The sequence below is a fragment of the Nycticebus coucang genome, chromosome 16, assembly GCF_027406575.1.
Source record: "Nycticebus coucang isolate mNycCou1 chromosome 16, mNycCou1.pri, whole genome shotgun sequence".
NCBI lineage: Eukaryota > Metazoa > Chordata > Mammalia > Primates > Lorisidae > Nycticebus > Nycticebus coucang.
The window spans coordinates 72419308-72436245 of NC_069795.1; the positions used below are offsets into that span (position 1 = coordinate 72419308).

Sequence of the window (16938 nt, forward strand, 5' to 3'; positions counted from 1 at the left end):
ACTATAGTGACATCTTCATGCACATCACCATAGACCTAAGAATTTCTTTAGAAAATAGACCCCACAGTAGGTTTGCTAGGTCACAGGATAGTCTAAACTCAGTTTGCCAAGTATTACCATACTGCTTTCAAAGATGTCTGCACATAGGCCAGGTGCAGTGGCTCACCCTGTAATCCTAGCACTTTGGGAGGCCAAGGCAGGAAGATCTTTTGAGCTCAGGAGTTCAAGAGCAGCCTGAGCAAGAGTCAGACCTGTCTCTACTCAAAAATCCAAAACTTTTTGAGCTCCTTAATACACAAGCAAATGCTCACTGTAGCATTTTGGAGTTGGGATTTTCAGATTAGGGTTACTAAGTGGGTAAATTTAATGCAGATATTCAAAATGTAATGAAAATGGTATAGCCACACTAGAAAATGGTTTGCAGTTTTAAAAAACAACTTAACCTACTACCATAGGTTGAATATCTCTTATCCAAAATGCTTGGGAACAGAAGTGTTTTGGATTTGGGGTACTTTTAGATTTTGGAATATTTCGTGTAAAAAACATTTGGGAAAGAAAATTATATTGGCTTATATATTTGTGAAATATTAATATTTGGGGGCAGTTACCCAGAAAAGTGATTACATAGATAATTGTGGGATGAGGGAAAGGTGTAAGAAGGAGAGTTTTCCTCATATTTTAATGACCTTTCAGTTTTAATTCATTTGAATTGTATACCCTGTTAAAATTTTATATTAATACAAACTTTAATTAAAATAAAACAAAAATGAAAGCTGCTATCTGAAAACAATACAACTAGAAAATCACAGTTTTCTTTTTAATCTCGTCTTTTTCTTCTATCTTGTTTATAAGAAGAAATAGTAATTTATCCTTTTAATAAGAGCTTTTTTTAAGTAAACTACCTATTCAGTTCATGAAATAATATTATTTATCTAAGAAACATCAGTTTTAAACAATATGAACAATAAAAATAAAAATAATTTTATTTTTGTTAATATTGTTAATAAACTGACAAATATTTTCTATTTCTGATTCTGGTGTTCCACTTTCCACATGATTTGTATTTTTCATGAATAAGAATTTAAATTCTAGATTTTTAATTTGTAATGTTCTATTTTTCTTTCATAGCAACTTGAGATTTTTGATGATTGCTTTAGCATATGCCATACCACTTGGTGTATTTGCTGGCTGGTCTGGAGTTCTGGACTTGATTTTAACACCAGTGCATGTCAGCCAAGTAAGTATTTTATTTCTTTGTGTGTTGTAGGTGTTTTGCTTCATTTAATTTATAAATACTGGTTATATGTGTTCTTAGTTTTAGCTTCAAAGACTGGGTAAAACTTTGTCCTATTGTTGCAAAAGTAAGAACTATATGGCACAGTTGAAAATAATGTTGATTTTCTTCCTTGATTTTGACAACTGCCATGAATTATTGATGATTCTAATGAACCAGAAAAGAAAAAAAAAAAGAAAATGTTAGTTTTGTTTGACTTCTCTGTATCTTTCCCAGAGTTAATTGAATATTTGAATATCCTTTTTTGTGACATACCTGTTCTATTGCCCACTGTTGGGCTACCCCTTTCCTACTGATGTGTAAAGAAGAGAGATGTACAGAAGGAAGCTCCCCAGAAGATTTTGGGGGTTTCCAGTGGGTGTTAGCTAGGAAATGGGCTGCACATATAAAGGGCAAAGCTACTAGAAATTGTTCCAATTGAGAAGTCAGCTCTCAATTTAAAAGCTGACTAATTTTAAGATTATCAATTTATCGTTGATCTCATTGGTTTCACTATGACACAACTAGGTGGCAGTCTTTTTCTAAATGTATTTAGCTTGAGGTTTATAGGCCTTCTTAAAAACCAGATTTGATATCTCCTATTCATTTCTGAAAGTTGTTAGAAAGTAGCTCTTCAAGGCTTATGGTCCATTATCTCTAATTTCTCTTTTAGGTACTCTAACTATGAATGTTAGAGCTGTGTTCCCTGTGTTTCTTACTCTGTTTTTGGAATTTACCATCCTTTTACTTTTCTTCAAACTGAGTATTTTATTTAGCTTTTCTTCTAACTCTCTATTTCAGTTTTTAGCTCTAATATGCTATTAAATTCATCTATGAGTTAATTTTAATTACAGTATTTTTAAGTTATAAAATTTCTATTTGGTTCTTTTTTATACTTTGTAAATTTCAGTTTTTAAAGTTTGTATTTCATTTTTTCCCCTTTTTTAAATTACAGGTTAATGCGAATATACAAACAACAAGTTCACAATATTTGAATTGGCTAGAGTCCCTCCTATAGTTGTGTCTCTCACCCAGAAGATGTGCCATACACCCCTACATTGTGCACATTAAGTGAGAGCATACCAACCTCCCCCTCCTCCCCTCTCTTCTCCTCCCCTCCCTTCCATATTCCCTCTCACCCCAACTTGAATTGATTGAGTTTTTCTCCTAGGTGGGCATGTATTAGATCGTCTATTGGCTTCATATTAGTATTGAGTACATAAGATATTTTCTTTTCCATTCTTGTGATACTTTACTAAGAAGAATGTGTTTCAATTCCATCCAGGTTAATATAAAAGATGTAAAGTCACCATCTTTTTTTTATGTCCTAATAGTATTCCATAGTATACATATATCACAGTATTCCATAGTATATATATACCATAATCCATTCCTGGATTGATGAGCATTTAGGTTGTTTCCATATCTTGGCAATTGTAAATTGAACCTCAGTAAACAATCTAGTGCAAATGTCCTTATGATAAAGTGATTTTTTTTTTCTTCTGGGTAGATACCTAATAGTGGGATTACAGGGTCAAATGGAAGGTCTAATTTGAGTTCTGTGATGATTCTCCATACTTCTTTCCAGAAAGGCTATATGTGCAGTCCCACCAACAAAGTAAAAGTGTTTCCCTCTCTCCACATCCACTCCAGCATCTACAAAGTTAGGACATTGTCATATGGACTAATCTTACTGGGGTTAGGAGATCTCCCAGGGTGGCTTTGATTTGCATTTCTCTGATGATTAGGGAAATGCTGAGTATCTTTACATATGTTTGTTAGCCATTCATCTGTCTTCCTCAGAGAAGGTTCTGTTCATATCTTTTGCCCCTGTGATAGATGGGATAGTTTGCTCTTTTTTTTATTGATTAATTTGAGTTCCTATATATCCTAGTTATCAGTTCTTTGTCAGATTCATTATATGCAAATATGTTTTACCATTCTGAAGGTTGTCTATTTGTTGTGTCCTTAGCTGTGCAGAAGTTTTTGAGCTTAAGTCCCATTTGTTTGTTTTTGTTGGTGCTGCAATTGCCTCTGAAGTCTTCTTCATAAAATCTTTCCCCAGGCTGACATGCTCAAGAGTTTTTCCCACACTTTCCTCTAGGATTTTTATCATTTCTTGTATTAGCTTTAAATTTTTTTTTTTTTTTTTTTGTAGAGACAGAGTCTCACTTTATGGCCCTCGGAAGATTGCCGTGGCCTCACACAGCTCACAGCAACCTCCAACTCCTGGGCTTAAGTGATTCTCTTGCCTCAGCCTCCCGGGTAGCTGGGACTGCAGGTGCCCGCCACAACACCCGGCTATTTTTTTTTTTTTTTTGGTTGCAGTTTGGCCGGGGCTGGGTTTGAACCCGCCACCCTCGGTATATGGGGCCGGTGCCTTACCCACTGAGCCACAGGCGCCGCCCATGCTTTAAATTTTTTATCCAACTTAAGGCACTTTTTATAAGTGGTGAAAGGTGCAGGTCCAGTTTCAGTCTTTTACCTGTGTTTATCTAGTTCTCCCAACACCATTTATTGAATAAGGATTATTTTCCTTATTCTGTGCTTTGGTTTGGTTTGTCAAAGATCAGATGGCAATAAGATACTGGTTTCATCTCTTGGTTTTCTATTCTGTTCCATAGACTATGTCTCTATTTCTGTGCCTATACCATGCTGTTTCGATCACTGTGGACTTGTAATATAACCTAAAGTCTGGTAGAGTGATGCCTCCAGCTTTGATTTTATTACTAAGAATTGCCTTGACTATAGGGGATTTTTTTCTGGTTCCCACATAACAAAGAACACTTTTTTCCAGTTTTGCAAAGTATAATGTTGGTGTTTTAATGGGGATTGTATTGAATCTGTAGATTGCTTTGGGTAGTATAGACATTTTAACAATGTTGATTCTTCCCAGCCATGAGCATGGTATGTTCTTCCATTTGTTAATTTCTTCTGCTACTTCCTTTATTAGGGTTTCATAATTCTCTTTGTAGAGGTCCTTCACCTCTTTTGTTAGGTAAATTCCTAGGTATTTCATTTTCTGTGAAGGGACTTGCATCTTTGATTAGCTTCTCAACTTGGCTGTTATTGGCATATACAAAGGCTACTGATTTGTGGATTTTTATACCTGAGACATTACTGTATTTCTTGATCACTTCCAAGAGTAGTTCTGTGGTTTCGTTTCTGGTATTTTCTAAGTATAAGATCATGTCATCAGCAAAGAGCAAGACTTTGATCTCCTCTACCCCCCACCCCCCACCCCCTTTGGATACTCTGTATATGCTTCTCTTGCCTGATTACATTGGCTAGAACTTCCAGTACTACTATGTTGAATAGTAGTGGCGATAGAGGACATTCGTGTCTGGGTCCAATTCTAAGTGGAAAGGCATTCAATTTGATTCCATTCAGTATGATATTAGCTGTGGGTTTGTTGTAGGTGGCTTCAATTAGTTTATGAAATGTGCCTCCTATGCCTATCTTCTTAAGTGTTTTTCTTATGAAAGGATGCTGAATTTTATCAAATGCCTTCTCTACATCAATTCAGAGGATCATATTATGGTCTTTGTTCTTGCTTTTATTGATATGGCGAATTTATGGATCTGTATATGTTAAACCAGCCTTGCATCCCTGGGATCACTTGATCGTGATGTATAATTTTTTTTAATAAGTAGCTGTTTTTTAATTTTAGCTTAGCTAAAATCTGCTAAGATTTTATTGAGAATTTTTGCATCTATATTCATTAGTGAAAGTGGTCTGTAGTTCTCCTTTTTAGTTGGGTCCTTTCCTGGCTTAGGTATCAGAGTAATGTTTGCTTTGTAGAACTTATTGGGAGAAAATTTCTTCCTTCTCAATGTTTTGGAATAGTTTCTGTAGTATAGGTACAAGGTCTTCTTTGAAAGTTTGATAGAGGGCAGTGCCTGTGGCTCAGTGAGTAGGGCGCCAGCTCCATATACTGAGGGTGGCAGCCAGGTGTTGTGGTGGGCACCTGTAGTCCCAGCTACACAGGAGACTCAGGCAAGAGAATCACCTGAGCCCAAGAGCTGGAGGTTGCTATGAGCTGTGACACCACAGTACTCTACCAAGGGTGACAAAGTAAAACTCTGCCCGCCCCCCCAGTCCCCGGCCAAAAAAAAAAGAAAGAAAGAAAGGTTGATAGAATTCTAGTGTGAAACCATCTAGTCCGGGGTTTTTTGGGTTGTTTTTTTTAATTATTTTATTTTTTTTTTGATCTCAGTGCTTGATATTGGTCTCTTCAAAAGATCTGTTTCTTCCTGGTTAAGTCTGGGAAGATGTTGTGATTCCAAGTATTGGTCCATTTTCTCCACATTTTCAAATTTCTGGGCATTGAGTTTCTTGTAGTAGGGATAATCTCTTGGATCTCTGTGTTATCTGTTGTTATTTTCCCTTTTTTTGTTTCTGATTAAGGTTATTAGAGATTTTACTCTTCTGTTTCTAGTTAATCTGGCCAAAGGTTTATAGATTTTATTTATCTGTTTAAAAAAAGTGAACTTTTGTTTCATTAATTTTCTGAATAATTCCTTTGTTTTCAATTTCATTAGTTTCTGGTTTAATTTTGGCTATTTTTCTTCAGCTAGGTTGGGGATTGGATTGCTCATCCTTTTCAATTTTATTAAGATGATTCCTTAGGTCATTGATATGCTCTCTTTGTTTTTCAGGTTTAGGCATCTAATGCAGCAAATTTTCCTCTGAGAACTGCTTTTGCAGTATCCCACAGGTTTTGGTTTCGTTGTTGTTATGTTTAAGGAATTTAACAGTTCTCTCCTTTATCTCTTCCTTGACCCAACTGCCATTCAGCATGAGGTTATTTAGTTTCCATGCCTTTGTTTGGGGATGAAAAGTTTTATTATAGTTTCGTTCCATCTTTATTGCCTGTGGTCTGAGAAGATACAATATATTATTTCAATTCTTTTAATTTTGTTAAGGTTTTATTTGTATCCTAGGATATGATCTATTTTGGAGTATGTTCCATGGGTTTACAAGAACATATATTCATTAGCTTTGGGATGGTGTGTTCTGTATATGTCTATTAAGCCCAATTGTTCTGGGGTTGCATTTAAGTCCTGGTATTGTGGTTTAGTTTCTGTTTAGAGAATCTGTCCAGTTCTGTCAGAGGGGTGTCCCTAGCTATTATGGTGTTATGGTATATCATATTGCTCAGACCAATTTAGGTCTGTTTCATAAATCTGGGAGCATTTGAGTGTCTAAATACTCTCACATGAAATGTCCTCTTATTTTATTGTTTTTCTTGACCAGTATGAAGTGACCACATTTGTCTGTCTTTAGTTGCTTTAAATACACTTTTATCAGAAAATAAGATTGCAACCCCTCATTTCTTCTGATTTCCATTTGTGTGAAATATTATTTTCCATCTCTGTACCTTCTGTGCTGGTTTTCCTCAGCTCCAGACCTCCTCTCTGGTTCCTGGAGTCCACCGCTGCTTTACTGTGCCCCTGTTTCTGGGTAGTTTTTTGCTGCCAGAAGTGGCAATAGTTTTCTTTCCCCTATCTTACCACCAGTGGCTTGGCTCCAACAAGATGACAAATGGTGGGCTTAGCTAGTATAATGAATTTGGCATCCACATGTCCCCTTTCCAGTGTGGAAGTCTCAAGGTTGTTAGACTTCTTACAGGATGTCTCAGAATCCCAAATAAAAGATTATAAAAAGGATGAGTGGAAGCTGCAAGACATTTTATGGTATACTTTTTTTTTTTTTTTTTTTTTTAGTTAGAGTCTTACTTGGAACCCTTGGTAGAGTGGCGTGGCATCATAGCTCATAGTAACCTCAAACTCTTGGGCTCAGGCAATCCTCTTGCCTCAGCCTCCCAAGTAGCTGGGACTACAGGTGCCTGCCCCAATGCCTAGCTATTTTTTTTTTAAAGAAGGGCTATATTTCATATTTTTATCTCTATGTGTTCAATTATATTTGACTGAGTGCTAGAGATGATATATAAAAAGATGTAGAGATAATTTAAGCTTCAAGATGATGTCATTTTCTTCCAGAGAGAATTTATAAGTTTTTTGCTGGCAAGAATGTAGGAATCACCTTAATCTGGTTTCAGGATTGAGAACATTTAAAGCTGGGCTTTAGTCCTCAGAATGCTCTTCTATTTCCAGTTCCCCCCAGTCTTAGAGTATAGCCCTTTAGAGTACCCATCTGAAAGCCTGGAGTTTTCATAAGGCCACTCCACCCCACAACAGGCCCCCAAGCTCCTATTTTTTCTTTCCTAGGATAATGAGGTTGTCAATGACTTCTCAGCCCCTTAGCTACCTTTTCGGAACTCAGCAGACAACTCTGAAGGAAAATTGTCTTCAAATACAAGGCTTGTCTCTCTGTGTTTCTTTTGCATCCTAAATCGTGGTTTTATAATTCTGTATTACCTTATTGACTCTATGATGCCTTCAGATAAATTTCGCCCCAGGTTTTCTAGCTCTCAACGAAAATATTAATCCATATTGCTGCCTACTACACCTGTCTTAGTCTCTTGAGCCTGCTATAACAAAATGCTTTAGATTGGGTAATTTGTAAATAATATAAGTTTATTTCTCACAGTTCTAGAGACTAGGAAGTCCAAGATCAAGGCATAGCAATGCAATATATGGTGAGGCCTCATTCTGTGCCTCCAAGATGAGACCTTCATGCTGTCCTCACATGGCCCAAAGGGGCAAGGTAGCTCTTTTCAGCCTCTTTTATAAAGGCAATAACCCCATTCATGAGGCTAGAGCCTCCTAAAGGCCTCACTTCTTAATATTATCACATTGGAGATTAAGTTCCAAAATAAATTTTGGGGGTACGCATACATTTGGTCTATGGTCTATAGTAGTATTTTTACAATAGGAAGAAAGCCTTCTTTTTGGTTTTCTGATCTATTTTTTCTGGATGGCAAGTATTCCGAGTGTGCTCAGCTCTGATAAGCAAAAGTGTTGCACCCATTTACATAATATTCATCTTGAAGATCTGTGCTTCATTTTATAAATCTCCAAGTAACTTTTTCTGTACAGACTTAGATACAGAGATCATCAATTATATAAGATATTAAAGAGAAATTTAAAGTTAAATGAAAGCAATAAATAAATAAAAGCAAAGAAGTATTTATTTATCGGGTAGGCTTTTATTAACTAATGTGAATGTCATGGCCAAAGGAAGCAGAAAAGCACAAAATGGCCTGAAAGGCCCAGCACTGGTATAGTCAGATGCGCAGTAGTCCTTACCCTGGCACAGGAGCCTACTTACCAGGGGGATATATAGAAACGTTTGCAGATGCCTAATAGCATTAATTGGGCTTTGGACAATGGATAGTGATTTGCCTCAAATGCCAATGATATGAAAAACTGTAGAGATCATTTAAGCTTCAGGATTAATTTTACCTTTATCTAAAGAGCATTTATGCTTGCTCCCAGTGGCAAACAGTGATAGCACAAAAGACTTGTGTAAAGTGATTGTATTACTTAGAGTATGCTAAGCTGCTATGAGAAATAAGCCCCCAAAATTCTGAGACTTAAGAAGAAATTTGTCTGGGCACAGTGGCTCATGCCTGTAATACTGACACTTTGGGAGACTGAGGTAGGAGAATTGTTTGAGTCCAGGAGTTCGAGACCACCCTGAACACAACTGAGACTCCATCTCTACAAAAAATAGAAAAATTAGCCAACCATGATGGTGCACTCCAGTAATCCCAGCTACTTGGAAAGATGAGGCAGGAAGATCGCTTGAGCCCAAGAGTTTGAGGTTGCAATGAGCTATGATGATGCCACTGCCTACTAAGCCGAGCAACAGAGCAACATAGTATCTCAAGGGAGGGGAAAAAAAAGAAGAAGAAATGTATTTCTTATTCAGATAGCAATCTAGGACAGTGAGCATAATACATGTAATCTAAGACAGTTGTCCACAGTTTGGAAATCTGTTTTTCTCAGGGTAATTTAGAGATTTACACTACTTTGTCCCATAGAACCTCGTCGTTATATGCATGGGTGCAGCTGAATGACCACACCCAGATTGCAGCTGGCAGAGGGAAAGAAAGCATAGAGGAGGCATACTGCTGTCTTCTAGCTTCTAAGGTGAAGCTGGCATATGTCGCTTCTGCTCACTTCTGTTAATGAGAACTTAGTCACATGTTCACATGTGCCAGATAAGAGCTGGGAAGTATAATCTAGCTAAGTACCCAGGTAGAAGAAATAAACAGGTTTGGTGGTCAGCTGGCAATCCCTATCACAAGTATAGTAAAAAATATGATTCAAAAAATAATAAAAGGTAGAAGTTAGAATGGACAATTCTCAAGTGCCAGGTCAAGTTTAGACATTCTTATAGCCAGAAGAAAAGCCAGTAACTATTTCTAAGCAGGGAAGTGGTATGATTTGGACAATAGCAGACAAAGAGTATTCTAAAGAATTTAAGAAGCTATTGCAGGTGTCAGGAAGTAAGAAATAAGGTACAGAAAAGCAAACATGATGTTCGTGGGAGGTGGGGGAAAGGAGACATGATGTGCCAGTGTTGTTAGGGACACATGGAACTTCATTGATAGCAACAACTAACATGTATTGAGCGCTTTGCATTTATTTACTTATCTAACCCTCCAAAAAACCTTATCCCCACTTTACTAATGCAGAAACTGAGTATGAATTGGAACAAAAGCCAAGCCATGAAGTTAAAGATACACAAGTGTTGAGGAAATATAGGCAGCATTTGTAGATTTCTCTAAGAAAATCATGGCCATGAAGGTAAGAGAGATAAGAGATGGAGAAGTATCATTGGGTATTAATATGTGTAATAACAGCCTGTGTTTACTGAACACTTTCTGTATGTTGGCCACTAATCTAAGTACACAAATTTTCTCATTTAATCCGTTTTACAGATAAAAGGACATAGTTTATCCAGAGTCACAAAGCTAGTATATGGCGGGTCTGGAAACATTTCTCAAGAGAGAAACAAGCTGTACAATTGAAGCCTGACTCATCTGCTCTTTCTGGATCCACTCTCTTGCTCAGCCCCACATGTCTCTATTTCTTTCTCTCTCTCTCTTTTTTATTTTTGGTTGCCTAATGTTATAGCACCTATTTATTTCCTGGTAGTTTCATGTATGTTGATAATGTTGAACATCTTTCATTTTTTCTTGTTTCCTTGAGTTTCTACGACAATGTAAGGCAGTAACTTGAAAAATATTTGTTTGATGACATTGACAATTTTGTTGGTTTAAATATTTAAATAAAAAGTTAGGCTCGGTGCCTGTAGCACAGTGGTTACAGCGCCAGCCACATACACCAACGCTGTCGGGTTTGAGCCCAGCGTAGGCCAGCTAAACAACGAGAACTGCAACAAAAGAAAATAGCCAGGCATTGTGGCAGGTACCTGTAGTCTGGGAGGCTGAGGCAAGAGAATCACTTGAGCCCAAGAGTTTGAGGTTGCTGTGAGCTGTGACGCCATGGCACTCTACTGAGGGCAACATAGCAAAACTCTGTCTCAAAAAAAAAAAAAAGTTAATCAGGACATTTACTTAGTTAAATTTGTGTTGAGTAGTTATATGTGAATCCATTTTTATCCATTTTTTAATGCTATTTTCAAGATGTAAGATGTGTTACCATTTAGCTATGAACATTGCTTAGAGGATTTTTTTCATTCCTTCTCAATTATAATATGGTAGTCTTATATTAAATGTGTCTACTACTTTCTTAACAGGTCGATGCTGGCTGGATTGGATTTTGGTCTATAGTTGGAGGCTGTGTTGTTGGAATAGCTATGGCAAGGTAAGACTATTTTATGTTAAACGTGTAAGTAGACAGAAGAGGGGGGAAAAAGCCCAAGGAAAAATAGGCTCCCTTAAATAAACATAAAAATTCAGGGAAACATAAAACAGGCAAAGGTCAGAAAATAGCCCTTGTTCAGGTTACAGGAAAACTCAATATGCAGTGGATAGAATTGGCCACCGTAAGAAACCTTCTCAGGAGTAGTCATTCTAAAACTTTTTTTAGAAATTGGAAGTATTTGCAGTGTAATTAAGCTGCCTCTCTCCTTTTCTTTCCTTGTTATTAGAGGACATTTATAAATAGAACCCAAAGAAATGTGATGTAGTAGTAAAGGCAAATTAGTAGTTATGGAGACTAGCAAAGCATCGAAAAGAATCATTTGTAAGAGCATCTCTAGAACTTTCCATGAAAAGGTAGTATCCTGATTAGTAAATGCTTATTTCTGGTCTTTTTTTTGCAGATATGTCCCTATGGTTTTTCCATTTGATGAAAAAATTTCTGTAAAGACTTCCAGTTTCATCAGACTCCCTATGATCTTAACTTATTATGGTAGCCCATTTTTTTAGAATGAGTCAGAAGGGAAAAAGGTCTCATCCATCCTAAAAAAAAGAAAAAGAATGAAAATGTCACTGTTTTAGGTATCAGCCTATCACACTGCTCTTGATGTTCCAAAGAGAGAACATTCATTCACTTCTTAAATCATTTTACCCTGTTTAATCAAAAAGAAAACTGGAGGGGAGGGAGGGGGGAGGATGGGTAGAGGGAGGGTGATTGGTGGGATTACACCTGCGGTGCGTCTTACAAGGGTACATGTGAAACTTAGTAAATGTAGAATACAAATGTCTTAATACAATAACTAAGAAAATGCCAAGAAGGCTAGTTAACCAGTGTGATGAAAATATGTTAAATGGTCTATAAAACCAGTGTATGGTGCCCCGTGATCGCCTTAATGTACACAGCTATGATTTAATAACAAAAAAAAAAATACCTTAAAGGAAGAATAAAATTCTTTAACAGGTAAAAAGGTAAAAAAACAAAACTGGGCAGTCAGCTTTACCAGAAAGAGGAAAATCTAATGACATGTTTGGAGAGATCAAAGAAGATATGTAAATCACCTCAATATCTAAATACTTAATTGTAATTGACATGAGATAATATTATATCTAAACCTTATAGTTTGCATAGTGTTCTGGATAATGAAAGAATAAATTGATGCAGTAATTTCTAAATCACTTTATTTCAGGTTTTCCTAAGTTAAGAAAATGTAAGAATATAATATTAAAGCTAAAGAAGTGGGATTGGGAAATACTATTTGTAAGAAATCACTGATACTAAAGTACATTGACCTGTCACATTTTGACAAGAATCATACCTAATTTTTCTAATTAAATCTCCAAGCCAGTCTCAATGAGTCATCGTTGATCAATCCTATTCTGAGCACTAAATAGGTCAAAGAGGGAACCATTATGTATCAAAAATGACATCTTACATACTTTATTTTCTTTCGATGCCCCTTAATTTTAACTATATATAGATGGAACAGGAGGGGGCAATTAGAATGAGGACATTTCTACTTTTAATTTGTTTAAATGGAAGTTCTGAAAAAATCAGGACTCCTCTTACTCTGGGATCTGAAATCAATTTTAGTTGTCTCCATGGCCTAAAATTTTTAATTATTTTCCATTATCATTTTTGGGATTCCCTGGAATGGAATCTCCTTATAGACATGAGTGCTTTGAGTGATTTTTTTTTTAATTACGTTGTTAAAGGCCATTATTCAAGGTTATACTTTAATGATATCAGTCTTTTTTTTTTTTTTTTTTTTTAGAGACAGAGTCTGATTTTGTCGCCCTCGGTAGAGTGCAATGGCGTCACAGCTCACAGCAACTCCAGCTCTTGGGCTTAGGCGATTCTCTTATCTCAGCCTCCTGAGTAGCTGAGACTACAGGTGCCCGCCACAACGCCTGGCTATTTTTTGTTGCAGTTTGGCCGGGGCCGGGTTTGAACCCTCCACCCTCTGTATATGGGGCCAGTGCCCATCTTACTGAGCCACAGGCAACCACCCTACTTTTTTTTTTTTTTTTTTTTAAGACAAAGTCTCACTTTGTCATCCTGGGTAGAGTGCCATGGCATCATAGCTAACAGCAGCCTCAAACTCTTGGGATCAAATGATCCTCTTGCCTCGCCTCCCAAGTAGCTAGGAATACTGGCACCCACCACAGCTATTTTTAGAGATGGGGTCTCACTCTGACTTAGGCTGGTCTTGAACTCCTGATCTCAATCCACCTGCCTTGGTCTTTCAGAGTGTTAGCCACTGCACCCGGCCCATATAAGTATGTTTGAAAGGACTAGCTCCCCAAAAATAGCAGGCTACAGTAGTCAGTTTATTCTTGTATCTTGCAGTTCAACTCTGATTTGTACCAGAAAGTTTTTTGTTCTCTCATACCCTGTCATCTTCCTACCTGACAAATAAGTATACTTAGCACACACAAACGGAAATCACGAAAGTGTTTGATAAACATAGAATTAAAACAAAGTTTTTTGGATTTTCTTGAGAAATGTTTCTGTCTACCTGTGGAGCCTTTTTCAGAGTATGTAAGAATTTTCAACTTGTGAAATATATTAGATACAAACAAACCTAAGTCACTGGGCAAATGTGCATTCATTTTTCCCACCAAAAGATGGCATCAGCTCTCACAGATACTCACATAGATCAGCTCTCATGTTAGTCTAAAAAATGCTTACCAACATGATTAACAATGTCAGATAAGTGCAAAACAGAAATATTGAAAGCGTTGAGAAAGACAGTTACATAATTATACTAGAAATTAAAATCAATTTTCAAAAGTTTAAAGTGGAAAGAACATGGTAAATGTTATATTGGCGATGGAATAAGGACAGAATAAATTGTTTATAGTCACAGCCTATACAGTCAACAATTAATCTGCAGGTGAGAAAAAGCAGTTGGCAAATGGAAAAAAAAATTCTGGCATAATTGAATGATAAGTATTTCTACCAGGTACCTTTTAGTTTCATGTTGATTCAGAAAAAGGCAGAGATTTTGAGAACTTAAGATACTATAAAAGTCCCAAGCTTTCAGAATAACATTCACTCTTTCTGATGCTATATTCTTGCATCCAGGAAGGTTACAGTCTGGTAGAAAAAACAAAAAAGTAAACAAGACAATTTCCAATAGATAAAAAATGCTATGAAGTGGCTCAGCACCCGTAGCTCAGTGAGTAGGGCGCCAGCCACATAACACTGAGGCTGGTGAGTTTGAGCCTGGCCCAGGCCTGCTGAACAACAGTGACAACCGCAACCAAAAAACAGCCAGGCATTGTGGCAGGCGCCTGTGGTCCCAGCTGCTTGGGAGGCTGAGGCAAGAGACTCACTTAAGCCCAAGAGTTGGAGGTTGCTGTGAGCTGTGATGCCATGGCACTCTACCAAGGGGGACATAGTGAGACTCTGTCTCATAAAAATAAATAAATAAATAAATGCTATAAAGAAAGAAAGCAAAGTGGAAACGTGAAGAGGAGAGCTTCCTCAGTGAGCTTGGAGGGCTTGTTAAACCAAGATGAATGATCTGAGGCATAAGAGTGCAGTGTGAAGGTGGGAGTTATTGTGCCAGCATTCTAGGCAGATAGGACAAGGACAGAAGCTTCAGGTTGCTGTGGGAAGCAACCTTAGCATGTCTGAGAAACAGACACATGGCTGTCCAACTGGAGAATAGTAAGGAGAAGGGACAGCAATGACAAGGACCAGATCATGTCGGATCTCAAAGGGTCTGGTGTAAGCATTTGTGTTTTTTCTGTAAATGAGTTTTGAATTTGGGGACAGCCATCTTTGCAAGTGTAAGTCAACAAATTAGCCTACTTTCTAAAACTGGGATAACAAGTGCTCATTATAGGATGTTTGGAAAGTATAGACAAATGTAAAGAAAATAAAAGTGGCATTTAAAAGCTCAGAATCCATCCTACGAGTTATAGATCCTGAGCAGAGGTAACATTTTGTGTGTTTTGTAAGAGAAAAAAAAAAATGTATCACAAAGTAACCTCATACTGGGAAATTTGTTAAAAATCAAAACAAGAAACTAGCTTTAAAAAGAATGTATGGAGGTAAGGTGGCACGGTGGTTTGCACCTGTAATCCCAGCGCTCTGGGAGGCCGAGGCAGATGCATCGCTTGAGCTCACAAGTTAAGAGACCAGCCTGAGCTGGGAGACCCCACCTCTAAAAATAGCTGGGTATTGTAGAGGGCTCCTGTACTCCCAGCTACTTGGGAGACTGAGGCAAGTTGAGCCCAGGAGTCTGAGCTTGCTGTGAGCTATGATGCCATGGCACTCTACCAGGGGTGACAAAATGAGGCTCTGCCTCAAAAAAAAAAAAAAAAAAAAAAAATGCACGGAAAATTCTTCAAGTAATTATTAATGAATGTGTGTCATTGATTTAAATAATATTTTTAAGTCCAGCTAGAATTAATAGAACATTGTTTCTTTTCAGGTTTGCAGATTTTATCAGGGGCATGCTGAAACTAATTCTTCTCCTCCTGTTTTCCGGGGCTACATTATCATCCACATGGTTCACCCTGAGCTGTCTGAACAGCATCACACACCTGCCTTTAACCACAGGTGAACAAAAGCTATTTTTTACTTCAAATAAATGTTTTTATGTAACAGAAGCATACATACACTGACAATAGGAATTTTTCTTGCTTTCTGTAAGTAATTGTTAAATATATCAAAAGATTTCCCTTGTCCAGTCATGCAGCTATCATCCCATCTAACAAGCGTCCAAGAAATAACTAAAACATATTTTAATTGGTATTTTGCAGATGGAAAAGAAGTATACACATTAGCATAAGCACATAAAGCATAAGAAAGCCTATATTTTTAAAAATTCATATTGGATCATAATGCCAAGATTTTTTTTTTGTACAAATGTCTTTTTTTTTTTAATTTTTGATTTTTTATTTATTTTTTTTTAATTTTTTTATTGTTAAATCATAGCTGTGACATTTGTGCGATCAAGGGGTACAATGTGCCAGTTTCATATACAATCTGAAATATTCTCATCAAACTGTTCAACGTAGCCTTCATGGCATTTTCTTAGTTACTGTATGTAGGCATTTGTATTCTGCATTTAGTAAGTTTTGCCTATACCCATTCTAAGATGCACCGTAGGTGTGGCCCCACCCATTACCCTCCATCCACCCTGACTTCCCCCCTCCCTTGCCCTCCCTTGGCCCTTTCCCCATATTCTTGTGCTTTAGTTGGGTTATAGACTTCATATGAAAGCTATAAATCAGCTTCATAGTATGGCTGAGTACATTGGATACTTTTTCTTCCATTCTTGAGATACTTTGCTAAGAAGAATATGTTCCAGCTCCATCCATGTAAGCATGAAAGAGGTAAAGTCTCCATCTTTCTTTAAGGCTACATAATATTCCATGGTATTCATATACCACAATTTGCTAGTCCATTCGTGGGTTGATGGGCACTTGGACTTCTTACATGACTTAGCAATTATGAATTGAGCTACAATAAACATTCTGGTACAGATGTCTTTGTTATATTGTGACTTTTGGTCTTCTGGGTATAAACCTAGTAAAGGAATTATAGGATCGAATGGCAGGTCTATTTTTAGGTCTCCAAGTATTCTCCAAACATCCTTCCAGAAGAAATGTATTAGTGTGCATTCCCATCAGCAGGGTAGAAGTGTGCCCTTTCCTCCACATCCATGCCAACATCTCTGGTTTGGGGATTTTGTTCTGTAGGCTACTCTTACAGGGGTTAGGTGATATATCAAAGTAGTTTTGATTTGCATTTCTCTGATGATTAAGGATGATGAGCTTTTTTTCGTGTGTTTGTAAATCATGTGTCTGTCTTCTTTAGAGAAGTTTCTCTTCAAGTCCCTTGCCCACCCTGAGA

The 16938-nt window shown here is 37.2% G+C and overlaps 1 protein-coding gene across 1 annotated transcript in view; it reads left to right on the top strand.

Annotated features, from left to right (window-relative positions):
- Nucleotides 1-16938, top strand: part of SLC49A4 (solute carrier family 49 member 4) — a 112628-nt gene that overhangs the window by 53318 nt on the left and 42372 nt on the right. Inside the window, exons 5-7 of the mRNA XM_053565240.1 lie at nt 1129-1237; nt 10946-11013; nt 15512-15639. Coding sequence (XP_053421215.1) covers nt 1129-1237; nt 10946-11013; nt 15512-15639 — 305 coding nt within the window. The remainder of the gene's footprint in view (nt 1-1128; nt 1238-10945; nt 11014-15511; nt 15640-16938) is intronic.